The sequence below is a fragment of the Ixodes scapularis genome, unplaced genomic scaffold (genome assembly GCF_016920785.2).
Source record: "Ixodes scapularis isolate PalLabHiFi unplaced genomic scaffold, ASM1692078v2 PGA_scaffold0__279_contigs__length_252992795, whole genome shotgun sequence".
Lineage (NCBI taxonomy): Eukaryota > Metazoa > Arthropoda > Arachnida > Ixodida > Ixodidae > Ixodes > Ixodes scapularis.
The window spans coordinates 210278909-210301491 of NW_024609835.1; the positions used below are offsets into that span (position 1 = coordinate 210278909).

The following is a 22583-nucleotide window of genomic DNA, read 5'->3' on the forward strand; positions in this document are numbered from 1 at the left end:
CAGGGTAGGAATATCAACGGCATAACGAGCGTACCAGAGACCAAGGCCGTCGCCAGGACAGGACTTTTCGCCCGACGGGTAGGCACACCTCAGGCGACCTCCGTCGCACCATGCGAGGCACAACGTGATAGGGGAGCAACCGTTGCCGCAACCCCAAAGCCATGTCGAAGCCTCCTCCGTAGAATACAGAGCACACCCATTCCCTACCAAATTCCTACCTAGCCCTCGAAGTGCCACGCCACGCTCTGCGACCAGGACCTCGCGTGAAAAGAAAAACATGACCAAGCACCCCGCAACTCGAGCCCAGAAACCACGAGTCGCTCACCGTCCCTTTCGCAAGACCTTCTAGCCGCCTCAAAAACAACGAAGCAGTCTGTTGCGATGGTCCCGATGGCGGAACTGCTCGTGCCCCAGCTGGTCCTGGTGCTCTGCTCCCTGGAGCTGTCGAGGGGCGCGACGAGAAACGACTGCCCGAGCGCCTGCTTCTGTGACGCGGAGGGCCAGTACGTGAGCTGCGTGGGCGACGGGACGTGGAGGGTGCCCCAGGACCTGCCCGGGTCCAGCGAGCGCCTCGAGCTGCGCAACTTCGCCGTGGACGTGCTGGCGCCGCGCATCCTCGAGGGGGTGGCGGCCCTCCGGGAGCTCAAGTTACAGCAGAGCCAGACCAGGCGGGTCGAGGACGGCGCTCTGAGCACCCTGGCGCTGCTGCAGAGGCTCGACCTGAGCCAGAACTTGCTCGAGAACCTGACTTCGGGCAGCTTCCGGGGACTGCAGCAGCTCAAGTACCTCGACCTGTCCTCCAACCGGCTGGTGCACGTCGACGGCGCCTTTGCGGTAAGAGTTGTTCATTATATCTCACAAGTTCCGCACAAAGGGCGCACACGCGAGAGCGCAAATGCTTTCACGAACATTCGTGCCAGAAAGGCACTTCATGAAGTCACATACTCGTGCCCGTGCCGCCCCAAATGACTTTTTTTCTTTTAATTTATGGTAGATTAATTGTGACACGAAGTAGCTAAACTGAAAAGGCAATCAACAGCGTCAGTGATATGAAAATGTCACTGATGCTTAAAGCTACTGTATCCCTTTCTTTTAAAAAAACAAAACAAAACATAATGCTTGTCCTCATCCCAGGTAAACGAGACAGCAGAGTATGCTATTAATTTTTCTGGCCTTTTCTCAAATTAACCCATCCGGAGATGTATTCATTAGTTTATTTTTTTCAACTATCAACAACTTGAACTTATCGTGAAGAAGGTTTCAGCGTCAGATGTTTCGTCGAATCTACTTCTTGTCAACAACAAGCTCCTTGTGACCTTTCGTCACTAAAATAATCTTTTTCGTCTGTTGATTTCATTGGATTACTCGCTTCATTTTGCTCGGAAGTATACCAGCTGAGGTAGCTTCATCGCAGCAAAAACAAATCTGCGTGCTCTAAAACAAACGGGGTTAGCAAGCTAAGCTTCCAAACAGACCGTGCAATGCGCATTCACCCCTTGCTTCGTTCCGCTCTGCACAGAGGGTACTGATTAGAAGCTTAAATCTCAGGATCGAGCTCACACCGAGCCTCGTCGGAACCGACAAGGATTCGGCAAGTTAGGTTATCGTACCGGCGGTCGGGACGATTAGCGCCAAATTAAGCTGTGGACAAACGTCTAAAAACCCACACGAGCGCCATTCGATGAAACGAATCGTAGATGAAACATCACAGAGTCAGCGAAACGACCTGTCGATAAAACGTTGTTCGATGAGCTAATTTCCACTGGACACAGGTCTGTTTTGACCACGCTGCGATTCAGACACTGTGCGAAGAACGAGAGTATTGGGAACCACCAATAGTGCAGTTTCTTAAAAGCCGACGAACACTTCGCGCTTTCCACTTTTTCCCGCCTCCTTCTTTCCTAGATCCTCTCCACTTTTTACCTTGCCCCAATTTCGCTTCCCTCAGCTTAGGAGAGGTGAGCAAAAGAGGATAACCTTCCCAGCACTAAAACCGAGGTTGTACGTTGGCCTTCAAAGGGGTCGTGCAATGATTTTTGTGTTGAAAGAATTGTCAATTTGTATTTTTTATATTGTTTATCTAAGCACAAGTGATTGAAAACGCGTTTCCTTGCCCCGAAAAACTGCTATTCCAGCGCGTAATTGCAATGAAGAAAATAAAATATTTGCCAATCCACAGCCACTTGTGGATGTTAACGAAACTGATGTGTGACGTACTCTGGGGGATACACATAAGTGAAAAACACCTGTCCCTCTCCGCAGCTACATTCACCGTCACCCTGTGGCGAAAAGTCTTTTGTGTCGATCGTTCGTCGCGACCTTCGACGATGCTAATCCTTTAAAAGTCGATAATCGCGGAGGAAGGAAGGGAAACCACGTGATCCCCCAGAATGTCACTTGAAAGGCGACGTGGAGTTGAGAGGCCCTTTGACCTTCGATTTGTTCCATCATTTTTACATTAAAACTAGCGCTAGCAAAATGATATGGCTTTCTGTTCTTCGTTCCATGAGTGACACAGATTAATTTCCGCAGTTAATTGGCCACTAAAAATCGTTGCACCGCCCCTTTAAGGGGCAGAAGTGTTGTCTGGTTTCGGTCTGGATCGCATAATGCACAAAGACGACGATCGGGGCACACGGGCTACGGGATACGAGCGTGTAGACTCTCTTTAGTGTCACGAGAGCCAGGTGGTCGCTGATTGCCGGACCAGAATAAACCTCAAGTATTCGGCGGTACCATCCCTGTGTACTGATATACAACATATTCCTTACAATGTTTGTAACACACGAGATCGCCTTGTGGAGATTTGGGCATCTGGAATGACTATTAATATAAGGTACACATATCCTCTGCATTAAAACTGCCTCTGAGTGGCAAAAACAACCTTTCAGCCAGACAGGCCTTACAATGTCCAAACATCCACACAACTAATTTGACTGACTTAAACTAGTTTAGCGCATGAAGTCTGCTCGCCAAGAGCGGCTCACTCTGAAACCTTCCCTGCCTCCCTCCTTCCCCCTAAAGGACCTGGGAAACCTGGAGCAGCTCAACCTGCGGGGCAACCTGCTCACCCAGTTGAGCACCTACACCTTCACGGGCCTGCACCGCATTCAGTACCTCAACCTGGACTCCAACCTCATCTCCAGCCTCGAGGTGGGCGCCTTCCAGTACCTGGCTAACCTGGCACACCTCATCCTCAGCAACAACCCGCTCACGTCCCTGTCGCGCCTCGACTTCTTCAGCTCCCGGCTCCAGTACATCGACGCGTCCCACGTCGGCCTGGAGCGAGTGCCCCAGAGCCTCACCCGCTACGTGCGCGACCTCCGGCTGAGCCGGAATAACATCACCCGTATCAACTTGGGGGACCTGGACAGCTACCCCCACCTGGGGCTGCTCGTACTGGACGACAACGCCATTGAGGACGTAGAAGATGACGCGCTGGGGCGCCAGGAATATCTGGCGAGGCTGTGGCTCAATGGGAACCGGCTCACAAGGATCCCGCTCAACTTGCCGCCTATGCTGGTTGCCCTCTACATTGAGGAGAACTCCATAGAGGAACTGCCGCCTAACAGCTTTCCAGGGCTCTCCAATCTGGAGCAGTTGTTCTTACAACGAAACCAAATCAGGACCATTGCAGACTGCGCCTTCTGCGACCTTAGCAAGCTCAAGACACTGGACTTGCAAGCGAACCAGATCGAGATTCTTTCCAGCGAAGCCCTCAGGAACCTGAGCAGCCTCATGCTGCTTGATGTTTCCCAAAATCCAATAAGGATGCTTGAGCCCCAGTGCTTCCGGGGGCTCGAGAGATTGCAAACACTCCAGATGTCCCGACTAACCCGAAGTATAGACTTTGAGGAACCAGTCTTCGACGACCTCAAGAATCTGACTAAGCTTGAGATGTATGACAGTGCTGAATTGGTAGCAAAAGTCATCAACTCATCCAGGGCCCTACATGGTCTCAGAAACATCCAGGAGCTCAATCTCATGCACAACAAACTCTCCAGCCTACGACCCGATTTCCCGTCCTTCTTTCCAAAGTTAAGAGTGTTGAAGGTGGGGGGAAACAACTTTGACTGTGGCCCCGAGGTGCAATGGTTCTCGCAGTGGATCAAGACCTCCAGCATCCAGTTCTACAGCAGCTACAGCATCCGCTGTGCATCACCTCCTGCACTTCAGTTCAAACCAATCATGCTGCTCGGAGAAGATGACTTTCGGGAGAGCAGTACCCAAGAGCCTGCAAACGTTACCGAAAGATCTATCGCACCTACAGCGACACCTCTGGCAACGGCAGCAGTCGAAAATATTCAGCTCACTGACGAACCAGCTACGCAAAACGACACATCTGAAACGTCAGCACTCGAGCTGACGATGGCAGAAAACACAAATCGAAGCACGACGACCTTGGCACTCCCGTCAGAACAACATGTTCCCTCTAGTCTGCAAATTACGGGTGCGAGGCCAGAAACAAGTGCCTCCGAGGCCTCAGGAACCACACATACCAAAGGAAGTGCTGCAAGTGCTGATATCAGCACAGCAAGCACACCGCTCATGCAGCACCTCACGCACAATCCAACAATATTAAATATGTCAAGCACAACCTCGATCACCCTATCTTCCAGGCAAAACCTGAGCGCGCCGGAAATGCATAGCACGCCTGGAATAGTTGACTCAACGGCAGTGACTGATGAGCCGACATTATTGCAGGCGAACCACACTCAGCAGCCACCCTCGCCCACGATCCTGCTGCCCCAAGATTCAACTTCGGAGAACGCATCTTCCATGCCCCTCGGTGCTCCCAGGAACCTGCTCTTTGCATCAGCCGTTGCGGAGAAGCAACAGCAGGGTCCAGTCACCCTGAGCAAGGCAACGATCACGTCAACAGTGGTCGTCGGCTGCGGATTCCTCGTCCTGGTTGCCTTCTTGGCAGCGGTGTTTGTGTTGCAGACACGGCACCACTGCCTGCGTGAGCCCTACTCTCGAATGCGGAGGAGCAGCAGCATCTCATACCGTCCGCAGCGCGACGAAGTGAGCATACTGACCGTGTCCGAGGCTACCCTCGGCGTAAGGACTAGCGGCCACCAGGGCATCCGAAACAAACTTTACTACGCCATGGAGCGGAACAGGAATGGACCTCGTGAGGCTACTCTTGAGCCGCACCTGCAGGAGCTCATTCCTCGCTCCCTAAGTGATGGTGCCTGGTCTAGCGGCCACGCGTCGATTTAGGCGACGGCAGGACAGTGCATGGTTACGTGTTGGCTGTACAAAGTGTTCGGCGGACCAGTGGAACCGACTAGTGTCCACTCCAGTGACTGTGTCGAGTTGGAGTGCCCATTTTCGTGCCAAAGACGATTTCAGGGGTGTGGACAGAACCTGCCATTCGGCCATTTGTGTGGCTGTGAAGCTTTGAAACTGTGCTTCTAAGTTGTTGCATGTGAAGGAAGAGTGCTGCGAGACAACACTAGCAATCTCCCTTTAATGTGGAAGTGCAACGTCCGGAAAATTGGTGTTGAATTTCTGACGGGTGTTTGATTTTTATGTTCTATCTTTTTCCAGGCAGTAATATTCTGGTACCCGGACGATGTTGCACGCATAAAATAAATTGCATAAAGTATCCAGCAGTCCAGCAGAGGGAAGCAGATATTGGCTCAGGAGCACCTCTTGACCTTACATTATTACCAGCAAGAGTATTCACAATGTCAATATCTAGCAAATCTTGAAAGAAAAACCTCATGTGTGAGCGATATCTATGGTGACGTCCAACAAACATAACGTTAGCCCAAAAATACAATCTGCAGTGAGATAAAAAATTGTTTCCGACACATTCAGTTTCAGCAAAGACAGCACCTGTGGGTCATAATATTTTCCCAATATCAACATTTCTTAGCCTGCCATTCCAGATCACAGTAATAGGATAACTGTATTATTTTAGGGAAGCAAACAGATCACTCTCGAACTGAAGTACCTAAAACAATCTGGCAGTGCCACCGACTACAATGCTATGTATACAGATACACATGACTTGGAGCAAAAACACTTCCTCTTTTAAAACACCCCCTACCGAGGGCAACATAAACTTCCATTGCCTTAGTGTACTAAATGCAGCAGAGCTAGAGATACTTTTAGTACATGGGGCTACCATTAGACAGCTGATTTATGCAATTTATTTATAGCCTATAAATGCTCCGGGGTCACAAAAGGATAACAAAGAGAAAATCAAAAGCAATTTCAGTGAGCTATTCATGAAAATTTTGAAACTCTCAACAGTACCATGCTGCCAGCTGTGAATTGAACATATGACTAGTTGGGCTTCATTGTACCATATTCTTTGCAAGAAATGAAGCCTCATCGAGTCAGAAAGAAAAGGTCGCCTTGGTCATCCACATTCGAACGCAATGTGTAGAGAAAAACGAAGAAAAGAATTAAAGCACAAATACGAATATTTTTGTAAAACTACAGTAAGTATCGCAGCGTACCACTGTTCTTGTCTATCCACACCCTGACTGCATAAAGGTTTATATGATGAATAAAGAAAGTTAATGGAACAACATTTTGCTTGTTACAAAATTGTGTGTTACAGCTCTGGATTTTCCTTTAACGCAGAATGTGTTATATGGCTGGCACCTAACCACATCTGGTCATGTGCCAGCGACAAGCGAGGAGTCGAGTAAACGAGCGAGGAGTCGAGTCAGCACTCGACTATTCGCTGGTTGTACAACAGCGCCAGCCGAACCTCTTCCTCGAGTGCCTTCGTGTTACCTCCAGCGGGAGTATGGTGCCTGGAACGCGTCTCCGACTGGCGTGTTTAGCGTCCCATGCTGCCCATACATCAAAAGTGGTCCCCAAGTGGCAAGAAATGACGTCACAGAAGCCTGAGTGTCATGCTGTTGACTGTCGCAATCCTGGCAGTTGGCCGTAGAAATGCTGGCGAAAAGCGCGAGCGAATGCGAGTGTCGCTGTCGTCACGGCGTCCCAACTTTCGGCTGCCGTAGCTTCCGTGGACTGTCCCAGTGGGGAGCGATCTGCAGCAGAACAGGCATCTGCCATATCCACCACAGCTGCTGAAACACCACCAGGGTCGCGACCGGTGTCAGCATGACACTTCTATGACGTCATCAGGCGAAAATCGAGGGACCACTTTTTTGGGCGCGGTAAACAGACCAGTCGGAGACGCGTTCCAGGCACCATAGCGGGGGTAAAACATGCCGTGTTCAGACATACAGCGGCGCTCTGCTTCGCAAAATGAGTGCAGCCTAAGCTTCCCTGGAGAAAAAAAAAAATGACAGAAAAAGAAAAAAGCAGACTCATTTTCTGCAACGGCTTCAAGCAGTTCCAAGTGTATGGTTCTCTTTTGCCGCGAGCTGCTGCCAGAGCTTTGCTCGACACTGCCGCAATCCGATTCTTCTGTTTTCCGCACGCTCCATCTACTGCGTCCCACACTCCAACAAGCTCCGGTAAAATCGCATTTACGCTGCAACCAGGGATGGCATTCACAAGTAACATATCCAAGGAGCGCTCACGCGCTTACCTTGCACGACAGAGCCGCTTTGCGCCATCCAGTCTCTCCACGAGTACACGGTTGCTCTGCACTAACACATCAGATCCTGCATTACCAATGCCTTTGCCATGCTAGTATGGCAAAGGGACCACTTTTTATCCTCTTTTGGGCTTACTGAGTAAAAGACGACATCTTCTTTATAGACTTTCTGTTTTAAATAGAGTTTGCATTCTTCGTTTTTTTCATTTCCATCAAACCTAAAGGATCAATGTGGTAACTCAACGCTTTAGAAAGCATGCCGCACCACTGCCCTGAGCCCAGCCTGGAGCTGAGCTAAGTATTTGGTATAAGGCCGTGACCATGCAGGGCTCTACACATCCCAGTTGGCACCTTAGTAGCATTTTTCTGCAGAAGCAGGTTCCACCAATCATCAATGGGGTAAGAAAGTTTTAAGGAAGCCTCGTCTCAAAGGCCAGACTTTGTGGTCTTTTCCAGATTTATTCCAAACTGAACCCATAAAAAAAAAAAAAAAAAAGAAAGAATAAACATAGGGATGGACAGTCCATCCCTATGTTTATTCTTTCTGTTTTTTATTTAACTTCACCAACGCGCTCACGTCGAACTAAATGAACCCATAAGCTTGTGCATATGAATGGAGAGCATTTCGATACTACCGGTAAATAGTTACAAAATGCTGCAATAGATGACGCCGCCAGTCCTTTCGGCGTCTTTCTTTCGCTTTCGGCGTCTGCTTGCACACACAGCTAAGCATTGCCTTTTCCATGTTGCAGCATTAGGCAACAGCGTCTCGTGCGCTTTGGTAGCCTTAAACACGTCTCTGCTGCATAAATGCTGGCAATGGCAATCAATGCTGTCTTTTGAAGCAATAAAAATCTGCACAGCCTTATTGAGACACTGTTTTGAGGCAAGTGCATTGGTATGGTGAAAATTCTTACAAAATAATTAAACATAGAAGGACAGAACACAGACAGCGCATCTTTCGACTTTTAACACGCACATTTTAATTTCTGCAGGCAGCGAACCGCCAAGTTCGTAGCTGGGAAAGAGGACCGGGAAGGGGGGACAGGAAGTCCAAAACCAGCTTTTGGGGAGAAAGGGGGAAGTTAAAGGGAGACGTCTGTCCGGTTTTCCTAGCAGGCTTCTCGACCAATAACATTTCTCCCCTGCTGATATACAGAGGCCACAGGTCCACTCAACTGAATTAAAAAAGCCCACTTTATTGTTACTAATAGCTTTCACTTCCCCTTGCTCTGACACCCTATAGCAACGAGCAAGACTGCTTTCAAATATTTTGTTTGACAAACTTGCAGACTTTGTCGAAATTGGAGGTCCTTCTGATGCATTATTATACACATTCCAAGTGATCACTCGTCTCATAGGAGTATCCGTAAATATCCAACTAATCACTCGCTGATAACTGATCCTTTAGCCAAGCAGAGTGGAATTGGTGGGGAAATATTTTATGGACGTTCCAAAGAGCGCTGTTATGGTGGGGTATGTTCCTCCTTTCAACTGCTCGGAAGTTCATGGAGACGTAAAATGCAGCAACGCCTCCTTGGCAGATTTTTATGCTTTCACCCAAAGTTTTGAAAGACAGGACGTCAAGCAAGCGTTGCCTCCACTTTACCCTCAGGCTGGGTCAACAACTGACTGATGGCCTGAAGTAAAGCTTTACTTATGACAAAGATATCCACCTGGCAGGCGTAATCAACTTGGTCGGTCTTATGCAGAAATTTGGGTTGGCTATTATGCGATTTCATTTCTCTCACCTCGGAACTTTACTACCGCAAAGTTCCGTGAGAACACCCGCCCCCGAGAGATCGCCCATCCCGTTTTTCTGGCTAAATATCTGTAACATAAAAATTCCGAAACACCGCCCACCCCCCGATTTCCGTCGGTTGTCACGCAATGTCCGACGGGAATCGCATCAACCACGCAATTTGCTTTACCGGCATGTCTAACAGGCGAGTTTACAGGGGGTTCCCGCGTTTTTGTCCACGATCCGCGCACGCGTCATCTGCTCCCTTAACACGCGAGTTGTTCCCACGTGTATGTTGCACTGTGAGATACGAATCTGCTGCGTCCGCAATCTGCGGTATCCGTTCCCAAGACATAAAGCTTTTAGCAGATTCCCGTGTTTTTTTCCGCGATTTGCGTGTGCGATCTCCATTCCACGCGAGTGGGTCCCGCGTGTATATTGCATCGTGAAATACAATTCTGCTGCGTTCGCGATCTGCGGTATTTCTTCCCGTAACAAACGACTTTGTAGCGAATTCCTGCCTTTTTGTCCGCAAATCTGCACACGCGATATCAGTTCCCGTGACAGGCAAGTTTGTAGCGGATTCCTATGTGTTTATTGCACCATAAAACTTGCATCTGCTGCGTCCGCGATTTGCGGCATTCGTTCCCGTGAGATGCGAGTTCTCGGCGGATTTCTGCGGGTCCTTTGCACCAGTAAATGCGAATCTGCTGTGTCTGTAAGCTGCGGTATCCTTTCCCATGACACAGGAGTTTGTACTGATTTCTCTCGTGTTTATCACATCCAGGGGTGGAAGCAAGCTTCAGACTTTTACAGCAGGTCTGGGGCAGCAAAGATGCCCCTTTGGAGCAGCTTTGGAGCAGTAAAAGTTGGGATTTGGAGCAGCTCAAGAGCAACAGATATTGAGTTTCGTAGCAGTATAAGCAAATCTTGTAGCTGCTTGGTGCTATAAGCACAGATGTGTTTTTCGAAATACAAAAGGAAATATAAATAAAAAAGCATCTCCATGTGACGTTCCACAACCATTTCCAAACATGACCTTTCCTTAAATATATTCCAGCCCATAGCACAAAATATATTTGAATGGCTGCCATTGAGAACTGTCCTGGTGGTAGCGGGTTCGTTCTTCTCATGGATTTACAATAGCAGGCATGGGCAACTAAAGAAAAACAAGTTAAGCCTCATGAAAACAAGACATTTTCTCTGTTTAACAACGTAAATCGCACGTTCCATAAGTTAGAAACAAATACCATTTCAAGCTGCAATAGTATGATATAAAATAAAGTCCAATACTGACTCATTAGGAAATAAAAACGTTTCAAGTCCCTGTTTAGCAAACAAAAGTAATCAAATACTCTGAACAGAGTACAAATCAAAAGTATTCCAATACTCAACAGAGTACAAATCTACTCTATATGATAGAAGTGCAAATGCAAAATATTGAAAATTTTCATAATACCAGCTATACCATTCCTGCTCATACATACACACTTAATTAACCCTTACTAAAAGAGGCATCACTGACTAAATAGAAACAAGAAAGCTTGATTAGGAGTTTAATAAAAAAAAATTGACTGACAAAACTAGCAAGTAAGACCATAAAAACTGAAGGTTTTCCTTAAGTCAATGCAAAGTGCAAGTTTGTCTGCTTCTTGCAGAGGGGTTGCGTGACGTCAAAACGCCAAGCTCTTATTGGCTGACTAAAAAAAAGTGGGTATATCTCGAGGCATCTAGCATTGAGGTCTACCCGCTATCATTTCAATCAAAACCAATTGGAGCTCGGCGTCGTTCTGAGGTCATCGCATCTCCTGTGCAAGAAGCAGACGACTTGCTCTCCGCATTGCTTGGATGCGTTCTAGCACAACGGTTTAGAATTTGCTTCGCTCAGCAGGACATTCCCATTGTTCTCCTCGTCCTCCCGCCGGCTTGCTGTTTGAGTGCCAGCAGGTGTATTCGCCACGTACATCATTTACAAGAAACTCTACAGATGATTGAGGCAACCAATTATCGCCTTTATATGTTACGTTTACTACATGAATGAGGAACGCGGAAGCAGTCTCAGCAAAAGCACCCCAAACACGCAAAAATAAATATATATTATGCCAAATGTTTATTTTTTATAGAGTAGGTATTGCTTTCCCCAGAAATTAGATGATAGGTGAACAAATGCCAGCAAGCTCTTATGTACATTTATATACCATAAGGTCCTGAAAGGATGCCCACCCAAAATGAAAAGGTAAATTGTGTGTGTGCATGCTTCAAAGGCTCCGGTAGTGTGCAGTACGCGGCAACGGTTTGCTAAAAGTCCCTATTTTTTCAGAATTACCTAAACAAATGCAACACGGTAAACCACTGTGGCCAATAAAAAAGAAAACTCCAATATAGCCTTAAGACAAAAAACACTTGTTTGGCTAGTTTTGGCGCAATATGTGCGCTTGTGAGCAGGATGGTGCAGCAAAAGTGGATTGGCGCACAATGGCGCCGCCATTGGCGCAGCGCAGTCGCAAGTGCCGATATTGAGTAACCATCAACTTTTGACTTCGGCCAACTGCATTTCATGGTTTCAATGGAACCATGCACACTAACTTTGCACAAACGTGCGCCACGGGATTCTGCGTCCAACTTGCCGCGACTGAGTGCATCACCGCCAAACACAAATGTGAGAACAAGTCTTTTTGGCTAAGGGACCGGATCAGAGGTCCGTCAGAGCCCTAAGGGCCGGAAAAAAAAATAATAGTATTTATAAAAAAGTAAAAACTAAATAAATATACCAAGATGAGTATTTAAAAGCAAAACTGAATATAGAAGTATTAAAAAAAAATTAAAGCCGTTTACAACTCTCTGTAACGCCGAATTAGAGCGGAGCTCTTGAGGAGGAGGAGGGGAAGGTACGGAGAGGAGGCTACGCCCGTTTTCCTCGCCTCCCATTTAGGGGAAAATTTTCCTCTAAATTTAGCGGGGAAATTTTTCCCGCCTGATTTAGCCGGGAAATTTTTTCGCTAGTTTTTTTTTGCTAGATTTAACAGGGGAATTTTTCCACAAAATTTTGCGGAAAAGTTTCCTCGCTAGATTTAGCGGAAAAATTTTTCCGCTGAATTTAGCGTGCAAATTTTTCCGCTAAATTTAGCGGGAAATTTTTCCGCTAAACTTAGCGGGGAAATTTTTTCCGCTAAATTTAGCGGGGAACGCTAGATTTAGCGGGGAAATTTTTCCACTAGATTTAGCAGGGAAAATTTTTCTGCGAAATTTAGCAGGGAAATTTATTTTCGCTAGATTTAGCGGGGAAGTTTTTTCGCTAGCTTCAGCGGGGAAATTTTTCCACTAAATTTAGTGGGGAAATAATTCCGCTAGATGTAGTGGGAAAATTTTTCCGTTAAATTTAGCGGGTAAACTTACCAATAATGCACCGTGCAGTTACGCCGACGCCGCTCAAGCCGGAAATGGGCGTCTAAGAGCTGTGCTCTAAAACGTAAGGTGGATGAAAACGTATATTTCAATTTGAAATTCAAGATTTAGCTAATTTTGAAATTACATAACCACGGTGACCGAGAAAGCTCACCGGGCTTTCGAAGCGCCGGGAAACTGAAGCGCCGAGAAACTTTGGCATATTCACGCAGTGCAAAAGAGAAATAAGAATGATAAAACTAAGGTTGCCAATATGTAATAGTTGTGACAGAGAACACTAAGCACAATGCACGCGAGAAAGCAAAGGAATTTTAACATAGTGACAAAGACACGAAGCGGGGGACTAAAGGCCGGCCCCTGGGGCGATTATGCTGCGAAAAACCGACGAATTTCGCCCGGCGGCTTTCGTTCTGCACGTGGCATCAGCACAGTGGCTGCTATGTCAAACACAAAGCTAACGTGTCGTCGAGCGAAGTTTGTCAGTTATTCATTGCATAATTTGATCTGCAGAGTTCAGGCTTAACAATGGTGATGCTAGTGATGATGATGAATAGTATGTCAAAAGGACCCGCATTACGATGCTGTTTATCTCATTCTTTTTGGTACCTTCGTTTGCACGTTTGTAGCATTTTTTTACGCTCACTTTTTTTTTTGTGCCGGTAGCAGCGGGCCTGCTGGAAACGGTCCGCGGTTTGCACCTCGTTAGAAGGACTTCGGCCAGCCGCGGGCCTGTCGGAAGATTTCCGCGGGCCAAAGTTTGGAGACCTCAGCTATAGACCGATCAAAAATTATCTGCCCCATTGACTGATAAAATCCCTCAAGCTAAATTTTAAAAAGTGAAAAACAGCAGTGTGGAATGCCATTTGCTCCATGTCCGCAGTCCGCTTTATCAGATCCCAAATACTTACCCACTCCCCCACTCCCACTACTTACACGTTTCGTGGTGCCGGACGGGAAAAGAAATGTAATGGCATTAAATAACCGTGGCTACGTTAGTCTCCTTCTCGGTGCAGTGGCCGAGAGTCAGGCTTGCAAGCGTGGAATCATGCATTTGATTCTACTTGGGGACGTCGGGAATTTAGTTCTTTTCTCTCAATTTATCCACTTTCCACTTTCCCATGCATACGCATAAGTTTCGTGTTACAAAATATCATTTTTCTGGAGGACGGGGAGTAAGGCAGGGGGGAGTAAGGCAGGGGGGGGCTATTAAAAGAAATGTTTTAGCATTTAAAACACGCCAGCATCCCAAAATTAACGGTATCTCCTGTAGAGGGTGCACCTTTCTTTGCAGCGGTGCGCGTGGGGAAAGCGCCTCGTCAAACGCAGGGTTTGTTGCATTTATGCGAGATTCCAAAGGAACAAACCTTCGACAACTAACAATCAAAATAAAAGAAAACGTAAATTAAGGAACTGTATCATTGTTCCGGCTTTTGTGCCGTAAGTAGGAATCGAGCAAAAAAATTGATGGTGGCAGATGGTTAATGTGTCAGGACCTTAAGACGTGCAGCATTAGAACTGATATGACAACTGACAAAACCCCCTTCCCCCCCAGGTGTAGGGATATTTTAACTCATCTAACGTCAGAGAAACACTAAACAGATCTAGTGGATTTTCCAAAACAGGCTCCTTATTGAAAACGCTAAAAGGCATAAAGCGGACGAAAACTGAAGAGGCTATATTTTTATCGCACACAAGCCGCAAACATCAGATAACGTAGGCCCATGCCCACAGGAAAACAAGTATGACCCGACACCAAATACCATCTGAAGTAAGAAAGGCAGCTGCATCCTTGGTGCAGCAAACGGCCAGCAGGAATGCAAGTTAAAAAAAAAAAGTGATCTAGACGGAAGACGACCAAGGTCTGCCGCAACAAAAATCCGATTGCACTTACGCCGTCGCATAATGTGAGTGGCATAGACGGCAGCTCGGCGCTCATGTAACTTGCGATCATTGTGGCACCGCTGTTGTCTCTGCACATTGCTGAGATCAACAATGCGGCGACGGCGACATCCCTGTCATGCCCGTCTTTCCCGTCAACCCGCCGGGTCAACGATGCATGGATTGCATCCCGCAAGTTGTGCCTAACCTCGTCCAAACATACGCCCTCATAAACTGTGACCTGGGATTGCCGGCACAGGTGCGAGCTCTCCGCAAGAAACGGCGCGCTCCGGATGAAGCGGAGGTATACGAAGTTCTTGGCCTCACTCCTGGGTGCCGGATCACAAGCGCAGCAGGCCGCGTTATTGCCGACCAACAACGTACCCTCGAGCCGTGGAAGACTACTGGCACAGACGCATCCAAAAACAGGGTGAGCTCCACCGCGCGAGTTGTCCTAGTATTTCAAGTTGACAGCAGCCAGGCTCGTGTAAGACGGACAGTGAGTCAGCTTTGCCGCCCGGGTGTGCTGTGCACGAGAGGGATAGAGCAACGGTTCGGGCAACAGGCACTGACTGCCACCAATGACTCGTGAAGTCCCTATTAGGGACCTGGAGAAGATGGACCCTTCAAAAAGAGCAGAGTACTGCTCCGACGCATGCACTTTCGATCGACTCGCTTAAATCACGTCACGCCGACAGTTACTTGTATATAGTCGTATAAATAAACCAGTATATACTCGCAGCTGAAGGCGCTCCGACTTCACTCCGGGTAAGCTACCTGGGTCGAGTCCCGGCAATGCAAAGGCATCCACCAGGGCGCAGATCTCGGAATTTTCGTGGCATTACCACTTCCGCTTCCGATCCCACTCCCGTACCCGAACAGCACTCTGTCTATGGCGATCCTTCTCGGCGCGCCGTAACTGAACGTCACGTCCTTTGGACTGGCTCCATAATTTCCGAGGTCTAGCTGTAAGACAGGCAAGTTCGTCTGCTGGGACGGCCATGCGCATGCTCATTGCTTTCCGACACGTGCTCTCGCTGCACGTGCGAGCGTTTTCTGTAGGCTTAGAGCTTTATTTTTAGGTTAACGCCCAATAAGGTGCTTCTTTATAGTAGGCAGTCTTTCTGGCATGAGGAATGGCTTGCAAAGTCAATGTTTTAAACATAATTGTACCGATCAGAGTGTGGCTTTTCGCAACGTTTTGTGGCTCCCAAGATATACTCGTAACAGTCCACACTGTACTAATTTTTCTATCGATTTCTGCTGCCACACATGGAAAGGTGCCTCTTTCACCATCCTTCTCTTCGTCACGGACGGACAATTCTGTCGCTTCTAACTAGAGCAAGCTACTCCCCCCGCCCCCCCTTTCTGAAATGCCTCCTTCTAGTACTCTACCACCCCTTCGAATCACGAAGAATGCCCCGACGCCGTCCTCAATTGCTTCCACGATCGACCGGGCTAATACAGGGTCTACACGCTTCACGGACGAAGCACGGCACGGAACCTCAGCAGAAGCAAGGTCCGATCCGAGGCATGCAGAACACTCACGCTGGATGTCGGCGCAGAAGATCTCCCGCAGCGCTCGGAACTCCGGTCCTCCCTCAGGCACGTTGCCGGAGTCCTCGGCACCGAACATGTCCTGGTCTGGCCACACCTCCCTGGAAGCACGCAGCAGGGCGACGGCCCTGGCCGGAAGGTTAGCCTTGAGCGCCGTCTGGATGCGGGAGAGGGCGTCCAGCCTGGGGAAAACGAGGGTGCAATGGGTAATCAGATGTTCAAACAGACCCCCCGAACCGTTTTGTAAGTGAAGCAGAAAATAGAAGACGGACGTCCCAGCAAAATTCGCCTCTTTCTTGCAGGACAGTCGTGGCAAAGGCAGTGGTGACATAGCATGTACCGCGCGTTGCTTCGTAGCAACGTTGCCCGGAAGAACTCGGTAAGCATTTTACGCCTCGATGGCGCGAAGGTCATCGTCTGCAGGCGTCTCCGAGAGAAAGCCCTGCCAAAGCTAGTGCTCCGGCGGGAGTGGAACGAGAAGTGTGAGCCTCTCGCAGTTGCACCCTATCGGTGCTTCGCAACTTCCCGTTTCCTCCAAAGCATGTGCTTGTCCTCTCCCTGCTCGCCTCCCCCACCTATGTGCTCGCTTCCCACTTCCTGCACCTCGTCTCGCAAACTTCTGCTGTGCTGACAAAGTCACAGGCGCGAGCAGATGGTTTAGGAAAGGGCCCTCTACATAAGACCTCTTGTGCAAACAACAAATTCTGCTGAACTAACCCCACATACCTGTGCCCATATTTGTACTCTAGACAAAGGGTCTCCAAACCCCTGCTTGCAAGCCACACCCGGCCCCCGTAGTTCTTCCAACTGGTTCGCAGCTGACTGCAGTTCTTCCAATGAATCCCAACCCACCGCCCGCTTAAAGCAGGTTCGCTGCTATTGGCGCAATAATAAGAATGCATAAAAAAATGGCAAAGCAATGCAGACCATTTGGGTGTGTGAAGATATACCAGAAAAAACGAGATAAGACTACCCGTCTAAGGTGTGTCCTCTGGTCACATTCATTGCACTTTGTCATCACCAGCATCACCATTCTTAGTCCCCTGTTTTGAATCTGTGTAACTATTCATGTTAGAAGTCTTTCGCATTCCCATGTATATTGTACATAGTGTCCTGTGTCGTATCTAATGCACATTGTTAGCATCAGTTGTACGATTCTCTTTGGTCTTCTGCCCTGTTGGAGCATGCCAAAGCTCTTATGCACTTTGATTTATGCCTGGTGAGGTTTCTGGGTCCCAATTATTGCTTAATGTCATTATTAGCTAAATATTGAACTTTATTTTAAAGTAGATGCATGCATCCACCTCATATTCTACTTTTTTTAATTTTACAGAAGGAGCTGTTAAAGGCCAGTTTACATAGCATCGTGCCCGTCAGCAAACAAATGATGACACAAAACTCTGCTGTTCAGTGTTTCTACTCTACCTTCCTGACTTGTGGCCGGCCATTACTTCATTCCCATTATAGTACAGCTTCGCTGGTCCTCCTTCTTCACCAAAATGGTGAAGGAGCAGGACCAGCTCTAACTTTTAATTTTGTATTTAAATGCTCATCTAGGATTACTCATATATTTTTTCAACATTTATATTTACTTGTTAATTTTGCAGAACTCGACGCCAACAAATCCCCAATCCGGCCCCCAGCTCAAAAAGTTTGGAGACTCCTGCTCCAGACCCTTGCGGGAGTATGAGGAATATGGCCATTGTGTTCATATTTCTATGTCATCTACTGCGGGCCAGTCCGGGCATAAATGCGACATCACTGCCGCATAGGTGTTGGCTCGGCTCCACATCCAACTGGCGAGGACCCGAGCTCTAGTCGAACGTCAACGCGGTGTGCATGTGACGCACCTTTGTTACGAGAGAGTGTCTCAGGAAACTGATAGCAGCCAGGCATGCAACGCATTCTGCATTAAAAAGCAAATCAGAGGTTGAATGTTTTATTCAGCAAGAGGTCGGTGTGTCCTTAGGAAACTGGTTGGCAATGTAGATGAGCAATTTAGCCATTGCAGCGGGACTGCTGAACTGGGGTTCGAGGAAAGTTGTCAGATAAAACCTTCCAGCCTTTCCACTCTGGTGAAGAAGGAGGAGCAGCGAAGCTGCACTATATGCCGCCATCTATGAGCAACGGCAGCTGGTTGTCTGGTCGTCGCCGTCGCTCACAGATGCCAGTAGCTGTCCAGAGGTTTGTGTCGAGATTTATTTGTCCGTGGACACAAGACGGGGTAAACTAGCCCTTAACAGCACCACTGTAAAAAGTTGGCAGTCGTTCCAGACCAGACACACCAAAGAACCATGATGGCATCGTGTCCCATCATGGACAAAAAGTGGAGAGTCAAAGAAACAAAGGGACATCTGTGGAGACAGAAAGGTAAATTGGGATTCATGGGCATATACAACTAACGAATGAATACATTAATTTGCCGGCAGTGTTCAAAGTTGCCCGAGATCCACTCGAGCAAGCCAGAGCAAGAGTCTGCATGAACAACTCGCGCTCGCTGTGCTCGGTTCTGTGGTGCGCTCATTGTTTTAATTTAGAGCGCAAAGTATTTTTTTTGCGGTATTAAGAGGTGCGACTCTATAAATTAATTACATATTTCAATGCTCACTTGCACTGAGGCAACCTCAGCAAGCACCAAAACCTGAGGTACCCACAGGTCATTCCTCAAACAGGGGTGAAAGGTTCAATTGCAAGTCGATTTTCTTCTTTCTTTTATTTGTTTGGAATAAGAATAAAGCAGGTTTCTAGAAAGCCTACTTGCATTTTGGGGGGATCCAAGAGGGGTGAAGGGAGCGCAGTGCAGTACATCATTTAGTGCCTTACTATGAATCAACTCCATCTCCATCCACCGTGAAAATTTAATAGATGTAGTGCTAAATTACCCAAGCACCAAGGAGAATGCTGGAATGTATGTACACGCGGTACACGGACATACCTTCCCTGTATAAAAGATTAGAAGTAAATAACCAAAATAAAGTGTTGACAAACGCACATGCAAGATGCCATTTGTTTTAGGCATTTGCTTTAGAACAGTTAATGTTGCAGACGCCAGCAGGCGAAACGCGTGAAACTACACTTGCTGCATGTTCCTTGGTGCTCGGGTAATTTAGCAGATGTCAACTGTTCTGCGTGTCTTCCAAGCCTGCACTACCATAGCCCTGTAAGATTGCGTCTAGAATTCGTGTCTGTTCTTATGTGATGTCACGTAGTAATTTAATTAAAACCGTTTTACACATCGTTATACAAATTTTTTACGATAGACAGTCAATGATTCTTCGATTCTCTCTTGGTGGACCTACCGTATTTACACGAAAGTAGATCGACTCATTTTTCAATTTTTGAAAATCTGAAGGGGGGGGGGGGGGGAGGTCGACTTACATTCATAGTGGCACTTCTTGTAGAAGCCACTCCGGAGGCCGCTGGAACAGCCTCACGGCTTACACCCCGCGGCTTCTTTTCGCAGTTTTTCGCTCGATTCATGGTCGCACGTCATTCGATCGAGTGTCAAGATCATGCTAGATTACATGCAAGATTGCGCTGACTACTTTTTTTTTTTTTTTTTTTTTTTTTTTTTTTTTTTTTTTTTTTTTTTTAATTGATACGCGTGATTCGAGCAGTTTGGGTTTTCGGTGCTCGTTTATGGCCATTCTTCACCCAGAAGCAACAAACAACTGCGTTGTTGGACGGAAGTTCCAACAGACCAAAGTCTGGATAGGTGGGATGCCTTCCGGAGCTGGAGGTCAGGCTCGCAACGTACGCCGCAAAAGCGTGCAATCGGTCCCTACCCGTGACGTGCAACGCGGTCGCTGAGCAAGCATGGAAGATGCGGTTGATGCTGTCATTTGCGAAGTGCGAGATTTCATTAGACGACACCGACGACGTGCTTTGAGAATGCAGCAGTGATGACGACGGGACTGACATCACCAGTGCAGACGAGTCGTAGTTATAGTTGCAGATGGAGTGAGAACGACAGGGAGCAGCTTCTGCTGTCCGGCCTCCAGCGTGAACTTCCTAGTTTCGATGATGCCTGGGCATCTCATGCACCTCGCGCGTGCATGCGCAGCCAAAGCACCCCAGAAGGCATCTATCACGTGTTGGGGGCTCGGCTTTCGAAATGGATACTCTGCCGTTCCCATGTGTTCGCAGTAAAATGCATATCTAAAGATTTTTTTCTTTTTTTTTTTGCTGATGTGCAATATGGGGGGGTCGACTTACAATCGTGTAAATACGATACGTCTGTTGTCTCTGCACGAAAGAATTCTAAGAGAAATACAACTCTTGCGCCAAACTGTAGTTGCTTCTCTTGATTTCGCAGAGTTGCTGAGGGAACTGAGGCCTAGTGTACAATCCGAGAGGAACTCTAAATGATGGAACTTTTTATCCCGATGTGCGAGCCACTTCCCCAGTGACACACTTGCAACAGACCTATAATGCCATGTTTATTAACAAAAACATTCTTGCTCGATTTTACTGCTCTGTATCTGCTGCATTTATGCTTGTACAGAACAGTACACAGCTGCTCAACTACTCAAAGAGGCACTCGAATTAATCTATGAATCTATGTACCTATAGTGTTTGCAGGATTAATGACAGAATGTCTAAGATGGTAGACTGTGATGCTGCTAAATGCCATGTCGGCTTCTTCTTACAGGGATGCAGAACCGAAATTTGGATTTCACAAAATAAGGCAGCAGAAACGTTGAACGGTATGCTACGAACTCACAAACATCACTCATACATCGATATTTCAAATGGATGGCCATAGTTTTGGAAAAGAAGGGCACAGTCAAGCAAGGGCTATGACATCAGGATCCTTCTGGAACAGCTGAAAATGAGGGGAAGCAGCCTCACTTTTCTCCTCCTCGCTTCGGTTCACCTGCTCGAGGGGACGAAGCAAAGAGGAGAGGGAATGAGAATCGTGACGTCACATGTCTCGTCAGACTCATCGGCCATGTTTTATCGTGCACTTCTTTTCCGAAAATACGGCCATCTTTTAGAGATATCGCCGTACAAGTGATGTTTTTGGCTTTTGCAGTGACCCGCCTACCACGCCAGCCTTGTTTTGCGAGCTGCTAATTTCGGTTCAGCATCCCTTTAAATGTCCCTTAAAGCAATTAGTAATTCCCCAAAATAGCAAGATTTTGACAACTGCTTTAAAGGGGGAACTCAAAACATAGTGAAAGGACCCCAAGAAAAAAAATGGCATTTCACCTCGAAAAATTGGCTAATTTAGTCTTTCTGCACACTAGGGACCGACTGATATTTACAGGAGGGCTGCACTGCCATCAAACCACTTCAAGTTGAAAGTTACTTCTTGCAATTTGCAAGCTAGAGTCTAAACCTTTAATTTCTGTAGCATGGCAGAAAGCACAGATCCTCAAAATGTGATCCAAGTAGTTCTCAGCAGAAGAAGTGCCAACAAAGAAGGGTGTCTTTTTCGCCCGCAATGTGCAAAGAAGTAAAAGCCAATAGCTATAGCATGCTCGCACACCTCAGGACCTCAACATCGCAGTGTACGCGCGGCAAGGGCGGCCTCTCGTAGGTGGTCGGTGTAAGCGCAACACAGGCCGCGAGCCGCGGAAGCCGGCCGTTCCGTCTGCGCTTGCTCCTGGGACGGAGTACAGCTTTGGCGCGGCGGCTCCATTAGGCAGAGTCTGCGGCAGTGACGACTCAAGCGAAGGTGCAGGTTTTCCCGGTGTTGTTGAGCGGTGAAGGGAGGGGCTCTACAGGAGACGCGGGTCCAAGGCAACGAGTTTTCGCAGAACATATTTCATGTTTCGAGTTCGGTTTGAGCAGTTGAGTTGTTTCAGCGAAGTCGAACGCGGTGAAAGTTTCTAAAACTCCAATGTTACACGTAGCAACTGGGTACTGCCAAAGTGGGATTTTGTATAACGCGAGTTATGTTTAAAAAAGCTTGAGGTACGCCTAAGCACTTCTTAGGACTTGTGAATGCAAAAGCATGTACATCATTCTTACACTCCCTTATTTCGTCTGCAGCGTATTTGCGTCTACGACAGAGCAGCGCGCTCTGCCGGCGAGGAAAGGGCTCCTCTCCTCGCCACAGTGACCTTGGATGCTTTGTGTTGGCGGCGCGCTGACAGACAAGCAGCGCCATGGGGTGAGCGGTTGTTGAAACAGACGCACAGCGACCAATGGGAGCCTTGTCGACGCGCCAGCCAATGGGACCGAAGCCGAAATCCATCAGCTTTACTCCGCTCCTTCGGCATCAGGGAAACTAGGTGCCATTGTCTAGGCTTTTCGCGCGGTTCGTGTGGCTGGGAACTGGCTTCACTTGGAGAAAGGATTTAAGGTGCCGTTTGGCGCGGTTTCAAAGCTGATGATGTCAGCTCGCTCCATGAAAGAATTAATGCTTTCGCATTAAAAATGCCCGTCTTGAAGTTATTGTTAGCAGACAACAGGAAAGACAGTTCCTCATTGTCAACCTCGTTATTGGTGGGTGCTTGGGGT

The 22583-nt window shown here is 47.7% G+C and overlaps 2 protein-coding genes across 2 annotated transcripts in view; one reads left to right on the plus strand and one right to left on the minus strand.

Moving 5' to 3' along the window:
• The window catches only part of LOC8038579 (protein timeless homolog), a 622009-nt gene that overhangs the window by 548439 nt on the left and 50987 nt on the right, over nucleotides 1–22583 (minus strand). Inside the window, exon 14 of the mRNA XM_040213064.2 lies at nucleotides 16107–16297. Within this exon, the coding sequence (XP_040068998.1) occupies nucleotides 16107–16297 (191 nt within the window). The remainder of the gene's footprint in view (nucleotides 1–16106; nucleotides 16298–22583) is intronic.
• LOC8038587 (leucine-rich repeat-containing protein 15) lies at nucleotides 4–5620 on the plus strand. Its single transcript, XM_029981903.4, has 2 exons — nucleotides 4–834; nucleotides 3025–5620. The coding sequence occupies exons 1-2, from the start codon at nucleotides 382–384 to the stop codon at nucleotides 5221–5223; spliced, it is 2652 nt and encodes an 883-aa protein (XP_029837763.2). The 5' UTR covers nucleotides 4–381; the 3' UTR covers nucleotides 5224–5620.